The 14,129-nt window shown below is 34.6% G+C and overlaps 2 protein-coding genes across 25 annotated transcripts; both read left to right on the top strand.

Annotated features, from left to right (window-relative positions):
* Positions 1-407: 407 nt before the first annotated feature.
* On the top strand, positions 408-4,627 carry LOC140831003 (histone deacetylase 2-like). 23 transcript variants are annotated; one of them, XM_073194648.1, is made up of 9 exons: positions 1,750-1,878; positions 2,142-2,355; positions 2,423-2,475; positions 2,560-2,610; positions 2,724-2,770; positions 2,974-3,012; positions 3,109-3,157; positions 3,555-3,648; positions 3,715-4,627. In XM_073194648.1, the coding sequence occupies exons 3-9, from the start codon at positions 2,473-2,475 to the stop codon at positions 3,771-3,773; spliced, it is 342 nt and encodes a 113-aa protein (XP_073050749.1). In that variant the 5' UTR covers positions 1,750-1,878; positions 2,142-2,355; positions 2,423-2,472; the 3' UTR covers positions 3,774-4,627. The 23 variants fall into 23 exon arrangements, 5 of the variants coding, with proteins under 5 accessions (XP_073050748.1, XP_073050751.1, XP_073050750.1 ...); XR_012117744.1 differs by adding an exon at positions 1,517-1,649 and having other exon boundaries at positions 1,816-1,878; positions 2,142-2,188; positions 2,296-2,355; ... (1 more) ...; positions 2,728-2,770; positions 2,974-4,627; XM_073194647.1 differs by having other exon boundaries at positions 1,740-1,878; positions 2,295-2,475.
* Positions 4,628-5,691: 1,064 nt separating this feature from the next.
* LOC140831002 (K(+) efflux antiporter 4-like) lies at positions 5,692-13,352 on the top strand. Of its 2 annotated transcripts, XM_073194645.1 has the most exons (20): positions 5,692-6,113; positions 6,523-6,566; positions 7,193-7,251; positions 7,340-7,418; positions 7,607-7,668; positions 7,749-7,824; positions 7,902-7,976; positions 8,522-8,593; positions 8,699-8,782; positions 9,191-9,259; positions 9,343-9,420; positions 9,712-9,800; positions 10,999-11,095; positions 11,206-11,259; positions 11,520-11,615; positions 11,814-12,002; positions 12,088-12,165; positions 12,383-12,427; positions 12,583-12,672; positions 12,803-13,352. In XM_073194645.1, exons 1-20 carry the CDS (start codon positions 5,882-5,884, stop codon positions 12,890-12,892), a joined length of 1,758 nt encoding a protein of 585 aa, XP_073050746.1. In that variant the 5' UTR covers positions 5,692-5,881; the 3' UTR covers positions 12,893-13,352. The 2 variants fall into 2 exon arrangements, with proteins under 2 accessions (XP_073050746.1, XP_073050747.1); XM_073194646.1 differs by lacking the exon at positions 7,193-7,251 and having other exon boundaries at positions 5,892-6,113.
* Positions 13,353-14,129: the final 777 nt, after the last annotated feature.

The following is a 14,129-nucleotide window of genomic DNA, read 5'->3' as shown; positions in this document are numbered from 1 at the left end:
TATAATATGTAAGGATTATTTAAACACAACACACCAATTCTAAAATTTGATTTCATTTTCTTCAAATATTTTTATGTGTTTTTATACAAAAAATTCATATAAACGGAGTTTTGATGTTCCTAAATTCACAAAAAAAATTATAAAACGGTCTTATAGATTAATTTTGGATAAATATTCTATTTAATTCATCATAAACGGTCTTATAGATTAATTTTGGATAAATATTCTATTTAATTCATCATGAATATATTTATATATATATATATATATATATATATATATATATATATATATATATATATATATATATATATATATATATTATTTTAAAACCTGGCGCACACTCGACCATCCCCGGAAATTTTTCAGTCCACCACCGAATGGATTCCTCACACTTCTCGTTTCCAATCTCCTTCAATCCATGGCGGCTCCGTCATCTAGCTTCGGCGATAAGGTAAATTTCAAAAAGAAGATATTGAATTGGAACGCGGCAGTTGAATTCTCTCTAGCAAGCTCTACTTCGATGTGCCTGCTTCCATGGTAATAGCTGATACGAATTCTCTGCTATTGAAACTAAAATCTCAATGAACTGCCTCCCGTGGCGAAGTAATTTTCTGCTGCTGTTTGGTGTACTCATCTTCGTATAATATCTCATTTCTCGGCATTGAATAACTGTAAGAAAACCGCTGCTTCTGCTTTTTCTTCTGATATTATCACTCTGATTTGTGACTAAGTTCTTCAGTGTTCAAATTGGAAATTTTGCTTGCGATTGCATTCCGGAGGTTTGGAGAAGGGATTTGGTTTTCTTTTTGTAGTTTTAAATGAGCTCATATTGGGAAGGTGGCTGTTATTATCGTGTAGTTTATAAGTAATGAAGGTCGAATCTAGAGAAATTATCGAGGCATGTGAATTAAGACTCAAGTATGTGCAAGAGAGCTGCGAGTGACACGTCATCTCATAAAGATTCGGGGCTGAAATTGGAACATCCAGTTTCTTATCTCCGTAGAAGTGCTCTGTGAACTGGTAGTCATTGTGTCTTCTGGGAATTCGTTTGATTCCACAGAACAGATTCAATCTCCAGAAACTTCAAGGAAACAGCAAAAAGTATGATTTTTGTCACCTGCGAAACCACTCTTGAATTTCTAAGCAATCAATTTTGCTATGGTGTTTTTATGGGATTCCCAAAAGCAATGGAGGAGTTAATTTGGCATGTTTCAGATTATGAAAGTTAACTTTTTTGGCATGCCTAATAATTTCCAATTCATTATTTATGGAATACAACTTGGTGTTATTGTCATGGTTTCTAATGGCTACTTTTCTTGACTTTCATCTAATTCCAGTCAGTTTCTCATAATTTGCTTAGATGTGCGTGTATCTTTAAGAGAGACAAAATATGAAAAGCACGCAGGGAAAAGTCCTTGAATAGAACTACTATGATTGATCAGCTGGTTACATAGCATTAATCATATTAGAAGTTCACCTTGAAGGCTTTTAAGTCACCCGAGCTTAATTATTTCATGAGAAATTTCGGGCATCCATTTGATTCTTCAAAATGGGGTTGCATCTGCCAACCTCTTATTGCTGAGGGTCTCCTGCAAAAAATGCACATTGTTGAACCTCTGGAGGCTACAAAATTTGACCTCCTAGTGGTACCACTCATATCCAATGGGCCGCGTCTTAAATTCTTAATGAAAATGTCTCTTAAGTCCTTATTAAATCTATGATGATTTCTTATTAGGCTGGCAATTGGTGGATGATGCGCTGATGTAACAAATGTATTTTGTGTAACACTAATCTGTATGTTGTTGGTGGCAGGTGCACTTGGAATCATACTTGGATAGTTTAAAGAGTAGCTTGAATGTCGCCTCAATTGTTGAGGTGCAATTTTTTAAGATTTTTAATTATGGGGTAACTAGTGTGGTTATCCATCCAGATGCTTTCACCTAGAAGAAATGAAAAACTTTTCTTTATTTATTTTCATTCAAATATACCTCTTTGCATTGCTTTTCTGAATTGACGTTTAATGGTCTAGAATGAACACACGACTAATTGGTTGGTCTGATATATTAAATTAGTCTTCTTATCCTTATTTCTTCTGCACCTTTTGTTTTGCTTAATAATTTAGTTGCTGTAAAATTTAGGTATGGTACCTCCAGTCGCTTTATTGCCTAACTGTCTTGTGGATAAGAGTGTTCTATTTCCCTTCCGAAAACATGTTCATGTTAATTTTTTGTGAGCTTTCTATATTTTGTGTTCATTGAGAATTATTCTTAGAAACTACACATATGCTGCAGGTTGGAGGAACAATTTTATCTGCCAAGCTTGCAAAAGAACGAGGATGGGCCATCAATATCGGTGGTGCTTTTCATCATTGTTCGGCTACAAAATTTGTGCTGACGCTGATTTTTCTCTTTGCATTCAGGAAATAAATTGTAACCAACTTCAAATCACATACATAGACCCATAAATTTTATGGTAATGTATATTTGTCATACTCAAAGAAATTACTTGTGTTTTTTTAATAATTTTTCTGTTCAATATTCTGGGTGATGATAATAGATCTCGATGAGAATCAAAGGAATGGCCATGAAAACGATTTTTCTGATGACAATATGTGTTATTGCTTTTTATCATTTTCTCTGGACCGCGCGCGCTGTTCATGACAACCTTCAATATGAAGTCATTTCTTCTTGATACTTATTGGTTTAATGGTACACTTGCAGGAAGAGTCTACATTCTTGATATGTACAATCCAGATATATATCCATTTGTAAGTTACCTTATGATATATTCTTCCAAACAAGAACCCTTCGTGAGAAGTCATTTCTGCTGCCTTTGTATTCACTCTACCACTACTTCTTCTCTTTTGTTATGTAGTATGTAGTTTTTTTGTTTTGAATTGTATGACCTGTCGAGTCTTTGTTTTGTCAGAATATGACAATCAGCCTAATTTCCAATTTTTCTTCCCTTTAGGATTATGTGGCCAGGAAATACATCAATCAGAAAGTTGAAGTAATGATAAGAAAGCATATTGAGTGAGATAAAGTAGCTCCATATGCTGTTTTTCTAGCACAATCATGTTACTTTGATTACTTTGTCTTATCACAGCGGAACAGCGACCAATGAATATTTAACAAAACTTGATCAACCACTCAAGGTATGCAGCTGCGGTCCACTTTCCCTGCTCGTCTGTGTTATATTTTAATTAAGATAATTTGAATGATAAGAACTGAATCCTTGATCCAGACAATGTCTTATTAGTTGTTAAGTTTCAGGTACCATGTGATATAAGTCTTTGATGATTTTTCATCTTGCAATGCACTCAGTGAGAATTAGCTCTTGGTGCAAATGGCATCAAATAAAAAAATTTTGTGGATATCAGAAGCGGATTTAGCAGTGAAAAACAGAAAACCATCTCCCTTTTTTTGCCTTGTGAGACAAAACAGTAAAAATGAGTTGCAGGAACATGAAATCTGGATTTAGTTTTAGGAATTTTTATAGTGACCGCACAACTTGACCATAATATTTTGGTTAATATGCCAAAATCTGTGCAGATCAGTCCAGATGGAATTCCCATGCGAGATGAGAGGGTTTTCAGATTTGCACTTGAAAAGAATATCCCTATGGTCATGCTCAAATTGGATATCGGTATCTTCATCTACATTTTTTTGGGTTCTCAATCAGGGGCATCTTAAAGCAACGTTTGTGTTTCAGGTGGTTACATGAAATCCAGTGCTAAAGTCATCATAAATTTGTCGAAGAAATCCCGATAGATATGGAGGTAAAAAAAATCACAATTACCTTAAGATCCCTTTTCAGACTCGAATGAAGAGCTTTAAGAAGTGTTACGTGTTATATGGGCTATTCTCCGTGTGTTTATACATCATTCACGCTACAGAAGAAGGTAAAACCCGTATGACTTTACAAGCAGCCTTGGAATTTTGGTTTGTGTCTTAAGAGGAGTCCTATTTGGAGCATTGCGGTTCGGGGATGGTCTCTTAGTTTTTGTCATTAGAAATGATACGTACATAATGAGAACTGTGAATAGATGTTTTTTTCTCCTTCTGAAAGTCTGGTTGTTAATGGATACTTAGGACCTGTCATCGACCGAATTAACTGTCATGATCTCGACGTGTTTCATCTCGTGTAATTATAATTAAAACAATACTGAGGAAAACCTTGTAGATTATTGCGTATATGTTTGTTTGATCACGTACGTGTATTGGTTTGAAACCAAGTTACATATTTGCATACCTTTCGCTTCTAAAATAAATTGATTTACCTAAACGGCTTCTACAAGTTAATATGGTGTGTTGGGGCTTCACATCCAACTCCAAGTTCGTGTAATCTATACCTTTAAATGTGTCGGCATGTTTCCAATCCCAACTTTGGATGATGTGTTTGATTGTACCTTGAAATGGAAGCAATCAGCCAAAGTTTGTGGGGGCAGGATAAGCATGCAAAATGATGGGCCCTGGACCAATCTGGCCACCTACACCAAGCATATGTATATATTTAAGTGCAATTATGAAACGTTGATTTTAATTTTTTTTTTATTCAACCTAGATTTTATTATCCTCTCATGCTTGTATTTAATATATTTTGGAGAGAAAATTATAATTTTAGTAATGTGAGTTGGTCTATTTTTTGTTTTAGTTTTTTCACTTGTTAAATTTTGATTTTTATTCAATCACTTGATTTTTTTTTCTCGAAACGACTAAATCTATCGAATATTGTTTATTTGAGACTACTTGTGTAAGTAATTCATAGGACAAGAATAAAATTTATATTACACATTAAATATACATAAGAAAAAAAATTGCTTTATTATTTTTTTATGAGATTGGAGCTTCATTCTCGATGCATATGTCGTATATGAGTAAATTAGTATCAAATAAATAATATTCGATAGATTGGCTCGTTTTGAACAAAATCAATATCAAACAATTTAAAATATTATATGAAAATCAAATTTTTTGACAATTTTAACTACTAAAACAAAAAATGTCAATTTATAAGATTAAAATTATAATTGTTCCTATTTTGGATTCCTCTCGTCGTATAAGAAACCAAAAAAAAAAGAAGCAATATATATAGACACACGCATGCATATATTTTTTGGAGAAGAAAAAAAGTAAAAAAAAAAAAAATTATTGAATTTACAAGAATGGATACAAAAATCACTTTAAAAAAAATTTGTCGCTCATTGCAATAACACCCATAAGCAGAAAATAGAATGTGCGACGTAGTTTTCATTCACGTGGTGGGCTCCTAAATGTGATGACTCTTCTCCAAAAACATTATTGCCTTAATTACACCACTAATCCCACTTTATTTAATAATTAGTAATTAGTACTCTTGTTAATCATAGCAACAACCAGTATTATATAAACTACTGCCTACAAATCTGTCGCCAATATTCTACATACAAATATCACATTTCATTTTTGTTCACGAATCTTTATCTGTGACACTTGATTAATCTATCAATATTCACAATAAAAAGTGTCATACTTTTTAACGGATCAATTCTATCAATATTCATAATAAAAAGTGTCGTACTTTTTCATAGATAATAGAGATCTATCTTACAAAATATGATCCGTAAAATAATATCACACAAATTTTTATCTAAATCATAATCGCTCGTCCATATATCATATTTGAATAAATGATCGTTCACTAACATATAAAATGTTGGGTGGGTAGAGTATAGTTCCTCATTGATAACAAGAACAGAACTCTCCAGTCCCACCACCCACCATACCGTCTCCTTCTCACTCTCCCGCACTGTGCTGTACCACCACTTACAACAGCTGTGTAACTTGTGGCTCGAGCCGATCTAGACGAGCGCCGCCGCTGCCGGCGAAATCGCCGCTCAATGAATAGATCATCTCTTGCTGCGGTTTTAGTCCTCTTTGCTTTATTTACTTCTAAGGCGCCGTTGGCCGTATCGGAAGATTCGAAAATCGTAGACGAAACAGTTTCTGTTGTCTCCAACAATGTTACTGGGGACGCTGGGAATAATACCCTCCCGAAGGAGGACACGTTTGCTGATATGATTGATCGCGCGCTCGAGAAGGAGTTCACCGAGAATAATGATCAGAACGAAGGTTTGTCTGGATCTAAATTTTTCCTAGTTTACAGTCAATCTCGATTGTTTTTGTGCGTTATGGTTTCTTTTCATGAAATGTGTGTGATTAGGGTTTGGAACTGAGGTTTTTTGCTTTCCTGAAAAGCATAAGTAAAATGTATTGTTTATCTTTTCATTCGATGCCATGATGTTTATGAATTTGCTTCCTTTTTTGGCTCTAGATAATTTATATTATATATGTGTATAATGGCTGATACATTTTTAGTTTACTTGTACTGGAACGTGTATGGTAGTTGAATTCGTGACATCTATCTTGCTTATCGTAATAGTTATAAGTGGCCTATCATCCGTTTGGTGTAAACTTGTAATTGAAAATGTAGTTGCCCATGGTGGACTTTTCCTAAAATTAAACTTTATTGAATTGGCAGTAAATGATGCCGGTGGCTTCAACAACAGCGTGGCAGAGCAACAGGTTTGTGGCACTTGCCTTTTCAAATATTATTGTTAAAAGTAGGACAATGGGCTTGCAATTATGATTAATGGGCCACCATTCCTTTACTTGTATGCGTAAGTGGTGTACTGGGAAATGAACTGGGATTGCTATTTTCCTTGGTTTATTTGATAGAGGAAAATACTGAAGAGAATCAACTTCATGAAGGTGTGTTACAAGGTAGAAAATAATTTACTAGTATTTTTCGATTTGCATTAGGGAAAAGAAAAAAGGGAAGATAAGCGGTTATTTCCTATCGGGATATGTTGTTGATAGATAATCTCAAGTTTGATAAAACGTTGATTCATGTGTGGCTGATTAGATCAATTTGATTTCAAATTTCGATTTGCTTCTAGAAGTTACCAAAATCCGATTGATTACTTTGAGGTGGCTGGTTATTGATGAAGTCGATTATGAGCATCAAGGTCTAGTGAAACTGAACAGTTAATGCTTATGGTAGGAGACGTAGGTCATAGATTATATTTTAGTTGCAGTTTACTTTTCTACATCATAGACATTTACACTCATGATCCGTAGCTGCTTCTTCTTCTTCTTTGTTCTTATCCACCTTTTTCAACATTTATCTGGCTTATTTGTTCCCCAATCAGGCAGTATTGGAAACAGTAGCTAGAGTCAAATCAAAGAAAAATGAAACAAAAGATGAAAAGTACGTATCTGTATCATGTGTGTAAACGTCCTAGCCAATTCAATTTCCATTTTGATTGATACTTGATCTGGCTCTCCGCCTATTGCAGACCATTTAAACTGCATGACGTTTTCAATCTGGACAATGACAATGGGGCTGAGGAGACCCCAACTTTGATTGACAGAAAGGTTAATATGAATACCCATTTCTCGTTTTTCCCTGTGTACATAATTATTTTGTAACGGCATTTTATCTGCCTTCTCTTGTCATCCTTAAAATGGATTAATGGAATTGACAAAGAAAAATGAACTTATTGAAGCTACAACATCAGAAGCATTATGAGGGAATAACTTGTTATTATTCCAATGTATGCCAGGATAATGTATTTATCATATCAAATTTCAAATCTAAGTATCCAGTCTTGCAGTTAGATTTGAGGTACAATTACCTGTTTAATTTATTATCGTGATTCTCAGTTTTTCTTTATTTTCTCATTGTCTAACATGATGATATTGTAGACTCATATCAGATATGGTTGTTGTCATTGTGTCTGCAACTTGTGGTGGAATTGCATTTGCTTGTGCTGGACAACCGGTATGATCTCCGACTGCGTTGATTATTCTCAATGTGTCATGTCAGTTGTTTTTCTAATACATAGAAGTACATATCAGGTTATTACTGGATACTTGTTAGCTGGATCAGTCGTCGGACCTGGAGGTTTTAATGTTATCAGTGAATTGGTGCAAGTATGTAGCTTTTTGGAAAGCTGATTCTTAACATTGAGTGCTGATTTACACTTATTAATGCTTCTGCTTAATTTGTCTTGTGCATTTTTGAATACCGAAGGTTTTCATCTGCCTTATCGGCCAAAATAAAGTTCATAGATAAGAGTTCATATTAGAGTGTGATTGAAGAAAGTAATTCCTCATGGAGCATGATATGCCATCTCCATGATACGTTGATTGTTTTGATTGAAGTACGTGGATTTAGGGTTTTTTCTTAGTTTAATATTTTATGGATGATAAGGTATAAGCTGGATAATCTGACCAAGGTAATCTGGTTATTGAATAATTTACAAGTATTTTTGTTATTTAACATAACAGTAACTATGCCTGACATCATAGAGCAAAATAGAGATGATTTAACAGATTGTCAATTTAATCACTAGCTGCTGTTCCATTTATATAACCTGTGCAAGTACTTGGAATGATTATATTTTTCCCTTTGCCATCATAATGTCATAACCATTTGATTACTGGTTACTACATCTTAAGACAAGTTGTGCATATAGGTCGAAACAGTGGCCCAATTTGGTGTAATTTTCCTTCTCTTTGCTTTGGGCTTGGAGTTCTCTGCAACAAAGGTTAGCATTTGACCACATACTTCATGAAAGTGTTGGATTAATATCCCTTCCTCTCCTGCACATAACTGCAGAAACAATGATTAATAATCTATGTTCACGATACAGCTTCGAATTGTTCGAGCAGTCGCTGTTCTTGGGGGCTTACTTCAAATTCTCCTCTTTATGTGCTTGTGTGGAATTATAGCTTCGGTGCGTGACATTATATGCTTTATGTTTTTTTTCCTTATCTTTCTTTTTTTATTTTTTGGTTGTGTGGGGGGGGGGGGGGGGAGGGGTTGGGGATGGGTGGGATATGCACCCAGTATCTGTAACTTATGCGAGGAGCTGGATTATGTGTTCTGCTAATGTGGAAGAGATAGTTTTGAACATAACTTGATGACAAGAAAATATTTGTTGAATAGACTTCTACAATCCTGTTTACTCAAGCTCTGGATTTTTATCGGCTGGATCATGCAAGATACAACTCTTTATAAGAAGCTAGAAATCCTTATATTTTCTTCTCGTTATCTTATTACGTTTTGTTTATCATAAAAACCAACTTTTCCTTTGTCTATGTACTCAAATTTAAAGTATGTTATTGTGGCTGACTGACTGCAGCTATGTGGCGGTGGAGCTTCGGAGGGGGTTTTTGTCGGTGCTTTTCTGTCGATGTCCTCTACAGCAGTGGTTAGCTTTCTTCACTTGGTTCTGCTTTATGATGGTAGGATTTTTTTGAAATTATTTCATTGGCTCACAAATGTGCTGTATAGGTATACAAGTTTTTGATGGAAAAAAACAGTATTAATTCCCTTCACGGCCAAGTAACCATTGGGACTCTCATTTTGCAGGTACCTTCACTGTGCTTGTACTATATGCATTATTGCTGTTTTACTTTTGTTCCCTCACGCTGTATTCTGTTTTTAAACTTTGAAAGGAAAGTAACATAAAACCTTGTTAATTACTTTTTTTTTTCTTATTTTTATTTTTAGCTCTATGCTAAAGAGATCAAAGTTTTTACTTTGCCTCATTGTTGAAGGACTTCATTAAAGAAACTTGTTTAGGTTCTAGTCTTCATAACAAATAATTGATAATTGTATTTTAACTCGAATCCTTGGCACATTTTTTAAATTCATTTTTAGGATTGTGCTGTGGGTTTACTGTTTGCTCTGCTTCCAGTGCTGGGTGGAACTTCTGGTCTTATGCAGGGTGTCATTTCCATGACTAAGTCGTGAGTTTGATTTCTCTCCTAATTGTTCATCCATCTGTGTGTAACCAAATAATTCATATCAAGAAGCTTAAAGTTTAAAGAAGTTTAATTCTTTATGGTTGTGTTTGTTATTTTTCATATTTCTTTTGAACTATAGGAAGAGAAGTTTTTTCATCATGTATTGCAGACCAAATTCAACGGAAAAAGGATTTACTGTGTTTCACATTTTCAGAACTCCTGGAACAGTTGTATTCTAGAAGGCCGTGGCAGAGTCAGGATTTTCAGTTGGGGGATGAAAGTTAAATTCAGAAGGTCTTGGGGGGAGGGGCTGGAAACACTATATTCAAACATATGTAATACATAAAACATTTGACATGACAGTATTCAAACATATGTAATACATAAAACATTTGACATGACAGAAAATTTAGGAAGGTAGGAGATACTAAGGAAGAGTTTTTGAAAACCTGACTTGAACCATAACAAAGATTAGATTTTTCCAATGGAAATATATTTTCATGAATGAAGCCCAACAAAATGGAGCGCTGCATGTCTGGTGAGGAAAGCTTTCAAAGAGCATGACAAAGTTAAAAAAAGAGAACCGTCATAACATAAAGTAACCATGATTAAGGGAATTGAAGGCTGCGAGGACATAGCATAGACTCTAGTACACACAAAAGAACTTGTTAAAAAGGCTTTGTTGAACATAGTGCGGAAATAAAGTAACCATGATTAAGGGAATGGAAGGCTGCGAGGACATAGCATAGACTCTAGTACACACAAAAGAACTTGTTAAAAAGGCTTTGTTGAGCAGAGTGCGAAAAAAATGAAGCGCTTGAGGTGAGAATATGGGTTCTTAAAGCAGTTTTAGTGTATACATATGAGTACAATTAATTCATCTAGCTTGGATTGGAAATCTTTAGTCCTTGCGGGCAGCATAGATAAGTTACTAATACATTTTATGGCACTGGGGCCTCAAATGATAATAACTAACGAATAATTTTTTCCTTCTCTGGAAGACAATTGATTGTGTGCATTCTAGATGTGAAGATTGATGATAAATGCGTTGTGCCATTAATATATTGTATGTGCGCCTTTTATCATTTTGTTTTATTTTTCTTGTGAATATTGGGAGAGTTTGAGAATATAATAATTTTCCTTCTAACTAGTATTAAAATTTCAACTTGTTAAACACAATACTGATTAACCTATCAGCCAGGTTGGTGGTGTTGATTGCTTTCTTGGCAGCCTTGGCAATACTGTCACGAACCTGTGTACCTTGGTTCCTGAAACTTATGATAAGCTTGTCATCACAGGTAGTTTTTATGTCCAACAGACATCTATTAATTACTAAGACATAGATGTGTGCCTCTTGCCTCTTGCTTGTTCTGAATTTCTTAGTATGACTATATTTCTTCTTCTGCAGACCAATGAACTTTATCAACTGGCAGCAGTTGCATTTTGTCTACTTGTGGCCTGGGTTTGTTTACTTTCATTATTTAAATTTCATGGAATTACATAATCATTCACATTTATATGTATAAAAAACATTTGTTGGCTGTACTGTGAGGATGACTTTTCATTTAGTTCTCGAGTTATTTTCAATGTTTACAAGAAAACATGTTTGAACTCCAAAGAAGCTATTATATGTGGGAATAACTTCTGTATCTTGAATGGTATTTTTATGTTGTTAGCCTTTATAAACTATGGACCGATATCTAATGATATGTGTGGTTTCAGTGTAGTGACAAGCTCGGTCTTAGTTTAGAATTGGGTTCATTTGCTGCTGGAGTGATGATATCAACAACTGATCTTTCTCAACACACTCTTGAACAAGTAAGATAGCTTTAACTCATTGTTGTTAGACACTAAGTTAGCAAGCATGGAATCCATATTTTTCATCTGTTTCAGTGCATTTTTGAAGAGGGAGAGGTTTTGTGACCCTTCTATCGTTACATCTTTGCAATTTGTTCGTCTGTTGCTAAATTTGACTTGAGTTTCTAAATATGATTCATGGTTTTGTTATTTTTGCAGGTCGAACCTATACGCAACATATTGGCAGCTCTTTTCCTTGCCAGCATTGGGATGCTGATTCATGTTCATTTTCTCTGGAATCATGTTGACATCTTGTTTGCATCTGTTATATTAGTAGTCATTATTAAAACTGTGGTGATATCTGCCGTTGTCAAGGCGTTTGGCTACAACAACAAAACTTCAATTCTTGTAAGATGCTACCCTGTTAGATGGTATTTTATGATTTTTGCTTTGGTATTCTTTGACTATATACTCTTGTCTGTGAATCGTGAAGGTTGGGATGTCTTTAGCACAAATAGGGGAATTTGCATTTGTACTGCTAAGTCGTGCCTCAAATCTTCATCTTGTTGAGGTAAATGCTTCCACTATAGTTATATAGAACTTGTGATCTTCTCAACTCTCTTGTGACGGTTTTGTGGTGTTGGTGGGTAAGAAAGAAAGTGTAACTTGAATTCTTACCTGTTTACATGTCAACATTCATATATTTTCCTGTTGTCATTATTGTAGAGAATTAAGATCTTTTTTAGGTAATTTTGGTGGGTTTTTTGAGAAAATGTTTTTTTTTTCAGGGGAAGGTGTACCTGTTGCTTCTTGGAACAACAGCACTCAGTCTGGTACTGAATCGTCTTCTCTTGTACATGAATTTATAATTAATCTCATAGTGTTGTATGTTTTGTTATATGCAATTTAATATTTATATGTTCAGTTGAACCAAAGGAATCTGCTCCTTCAATATATAGTAACAAGTCCTGCAAATAAAATCTTGCAGGTAACTACACCATTGCTTTTCAAGTTAATTCCGGCAGTTGTGCACCTTGGCGTATTGCTAAGGTGGTTTTCACCTGACATTCAATCTGAGGTAATCATTTATGATGATCTGTGTGAGGAAAATGGGTTTTTTTTAACGTTTCCAAGTTTCTAATAGTTCTCTTTAGATGTCCATATTGTTGTATACATCTTCTGAATATTTCTTTGGTTATGATCTATAGCTTGGATTTAAAGTTGATAATCTCCGCTCAGACAGCGTCAAGCAGAGACATGTTTTAATATCCAAGGATCTCTCTATACATGAAGTATGATAGGAAATTTATTGAATTGTAAGGTTTCCACGTATTATCTTGCGAAAGATCTTGTTGTCTTTTATGATGCCTTGGAAATGGAGGATAGGCTGATTCGTCATTAATTTTTCTCTGTTCCTCTGATCTCTCGTACATCTCTAACCAGAGCAGAGGAAAGGAAGCAATGAAATCTTCAAAAACCCCAAGACTCGCTCGGAAGTGACCTAACTAGTAAACCCACTAACAATTTGAAGCATCACCTACGATCGAGGTAATGCTTCCCATTTGGTGATTTTTTTATCTTTTCCTTTTAATGTAATATAGTTTTAAGATTTATGATATGTTTCTCAGATGTTTATTTTTAGGACTGCTTTTATCCTCTGTTTTGTTTCTTCACCTTGTAGAGTTTGTCATGTACCAACTAAATTGAACATATTGGAAATAATGGAAAGGGAATGATTTTTAATATTGCTTTCCTCTAGATTCTCGCTTTTTTGCCCAAATATTTTGTTACGAGCAGAAATGACGTAGTCCTTGGCTGCAGCATATGCTGGAAATTATTTATATTGCTGTGTATTTAAGTCCAGTATCTGAGTATAGTTTTGGACTAAGACGTGTATACCGATGGCGGTGATCCTATGTTGGTTAAAATTGATGGCTCTCCCACGATAGAAATTTTTTAAAATCAAAGTAGAGTTTTCTCCATCGGCCCAAGCGAGCTCCAGCCATTATAGCACGCTATGTTCTGAACCTGCGACGAGAGCTATACTATTCGTTCTATAACTAACGCATTTACTAAGAAATTTATTTATTAGGTATTTGCTTGTTTTCTTGATAGCCTGGTGCTAAGTAGATGTACCTTGGGTAAAATTCGTCCATGCATACCTTTTCATAACCCCCTTTCTCGATCTTAATTACCTGGAGCAAATTCGAGAAGCCTATTGTTATGAAACGAGCATAACATGTGAATTTTTCACTAAAAGTGCATACTGATTTATGTTGTTATTGACATATTGTCTATTGTTTGAGTTTCTGCTTGAATGGTAAAAGTTTTCCTTTTAGTTTCTGAGAACCTTATTTGAGATGGTGAGCATATTTGTGGAAGTTCTTTTTTTTTTTTTCCTGTAAATTAAATATTATGGACGCTTAGATAAAGGTCAAAACGAGCATTGACATACAAATTGGTTATATTGAAGTCCCCTTTTGACTATTTTCTTAATTTTCAAATCAACAAGCTGTGTTTTTTCTTCTGGGAACG

This window comes from Primulina eburnea, chromosome 4 (assembly GCF_022965805.1).
Source record: "Primulina eburnea isolate SZY01 chromosome 4, ASM2296580v1, whole genome shotgun sequence".
NCBI lineage: Eukaryota > Viridiplantae > Streptophyta > Magnoliopsida > Lamiales > Gesneriaceae > Primulina > Primulina eburnea.
This window is presented reverse-complemented; position numbering and strand designations above follow the sequence as displayed.